General features: G+C 42.4%; 1 protein-coding gene and 1 long non-coding RNA gene across 5 annotated transcripts in view; one reads left to right on the top strand and one right to left on the bottom strand.

The window, feature by feature from the left end:
- cadm2a (cell adhesion molecule 2a) overlaps positions 1 to 1,893 on the bottom strand; it is a 200,676-nt gene that overhangs the window by 51,480 nt on the left and 147,303 nt on the right. For all 4 annotated transcript variants that reach the window (XM_032532852.1, XM_032532855.1, XM_032532853.1 and 1 more), the window contains one exon: positions 1,035 to 1,184. In XM_032532852.1, the coding sequence (XP_032388743.1) occupies positions 1,035 to 1,184 (150 nt within the window). The remainder of the gene's footprint in view (positions 1 to 1,034; positions 1,185 to 1,893) is intronic.
- The window catches only part of LOC116700051 (uncharacterized), an 11,915-nt gene continuing 11,710 nt past the window's right edge, over positions 1,689 to 1,893 (top strand). Inside the window, exon 1 of the long non-coding RNA XR_004334555.1 lies at positions 1,689 to 1,699. This is a non-coding gene — a long non-coding RNA (uncharacterized LOC116700051). The remainder of the gene's footprint in view (positions 1,700 to 1,893) is intronic.

The following is a 1,893-nucleotide window of genomic DNA, read 5'->3' as shown; positions in this document are numbered from 1 at the left end:
GGGGACACATCCACAGTCAGCCCCCAGCTAGCTAGCAACCACTTAACTCCAGTGCCAAGTGCTACTGAACCGTTGAGAAACAGACCCAGGCACTCGAGTCAAACAGCGGCCACCCGTAACGTTAGCTACACCTCCGTTAGCGTTACAGGAGCCTCGCTTTCGCTTTTAGCCATCTGTACAGTTAGCTAAATTCACCAGACAAAACAGGAATAAGGCACCAAAAAGGACTACTATGTATTTAAAGATGTGGTAGCACTGGATCTGGACAAGAAGGATAACTCTGGGAGTTGGAAGGGGTGTGTCGCAATTCTGCCTTCTCACACCGCGATCCAGGTTCGTGGATCTGAGTGTCGCGATTTCGGTTTTATTTTCCATATAGTTACAGCCCTAATCTACAGTATGACCTTCCCCTACTGATTTTGAATTCCAACCAAATTACACCAGTATATATCTTTTTTAATTTTACATCTATCAAATATACACAACAAACACGTCTGGCACTGAAGTAAAATGGACTGCACACAAATAAACAAACAGAAATATTCAAGCTCCCAAATTGTTCATGGCGGGGGGGTAACCACCACTGGTTATCCTTTTTTTGGCAACAGAAGTCAGAAAGAGAGCTGAGTCTGACCATATTTGTTCTCAAGTTCTCGTTAACAGAGGGATTTGTGTTTGTGTGTGTGCGTGTGTGAGGTTGATGGATTGTTGAAAAATAATAATAGCCACATCCAATCCATCCCAAGAGGAAAGGTGTCTTTTTCTATGCACTGTGAATGCAGCGCACAGGCAGGAAAACACAGACACATGAAATGTGGGACAGATGCTATGACACAAGAAAGACAGCAGCTTATTCAAGTGACAAACACACAGGAACACTGAGTGGTTTTTCCAGATTGATCTCCAGCCTAAAAAAAATTATCCTGTTTTTGTGTATTTTGTGCATTTCTCAACTACCACAAACTTAACACAGAATACTTTGTAAGACTGAATCTGTCGTGCGACTGCTTCCATCTGTCAATCTTCAAACTCACCTTTCTTGTCCCCGAAAAAGAGGGTCTGCTGTGCTGGGTTTGACCACTGGAGGGAGGTGTTGTCATTATACTCCACACGGCAGGTCATGTTCACCGTCCCACCCTCTGTCACCGTCATATTCTGAACCAGAGGGTACTGACCGCTGATACCTGTAACATGACACATTAGAGAAAAAATGTAAGAGGAGAAGGGGATGAAGATGCATCAGGAGGGAGAGAAAAAAAAGATACAGAGGTAGACGGAGTGAAACAGATGGTGAAATTTGCATTGCTTGATTTGTAAGTTTGCTTTGGTAATTAAATCTTCTTAATAGATTTTAGATAATCTTATAACATTACAACTATAAAGGTAAAATAAAAAGTAATGAGATTTTATCCAGTTGATTCATAAAGATGTACATAAGAAAAAGAAAGTACGTCCCATTACTGGAGGAGCAAATCAGCCCCTCACACTACAGGACCAAGAGAGGAAATCTAACCCAAATTAAAAAGCAAATGTTCAGCCAGGATGACCAGTCACTACTATGTGCTAAATTGGATGCTAACATAGAACACACAGGGGGCATTTTAGCCTGTGGTACCAACCCTGAAACCTCAGCTACACAGGGAAGACCAGTAAAAAACTTTCTCAGTGAACTTGTGTGTGCTTGTATGAATGTTTGTGTGTGTAATGCCTGCATCCAATGTGAGATACAGACAACAGAGCTATATAAATACGTGTGACCTCGAAGACTGACTTCAGCTAGTTTTTAGCACCATGGACAGGTCGCTTTTGCAATAGGTTCATCAATAGCTGCCTGCCAGCTTTCAGAACTCTGGACAGCTCACTGTTGTGGTGTGTGTGTGTGTGTGTGTGTGT

This window comes from Etheostoma spectabile, chromosome 13 (genome assembly GCF_008692095.1).
Source record: "Etheostoma spectabile isolate EspeVRDwgs_2016 chromosome 13, UIUC_Espe_1.0, whole genome shotgun sequence".
Lineage (NCBI taxonomy): Eukaryota > Metazoa > Chordata > Actinopteri > Perciformes > Percidae > Etheostoma > Etheostoma spectabile.
The sequence above is the reverse complement of the archived record's forward strand: the minus strand, read 5'-3'. Positions and strand labels throughout refer to the sequence as shown.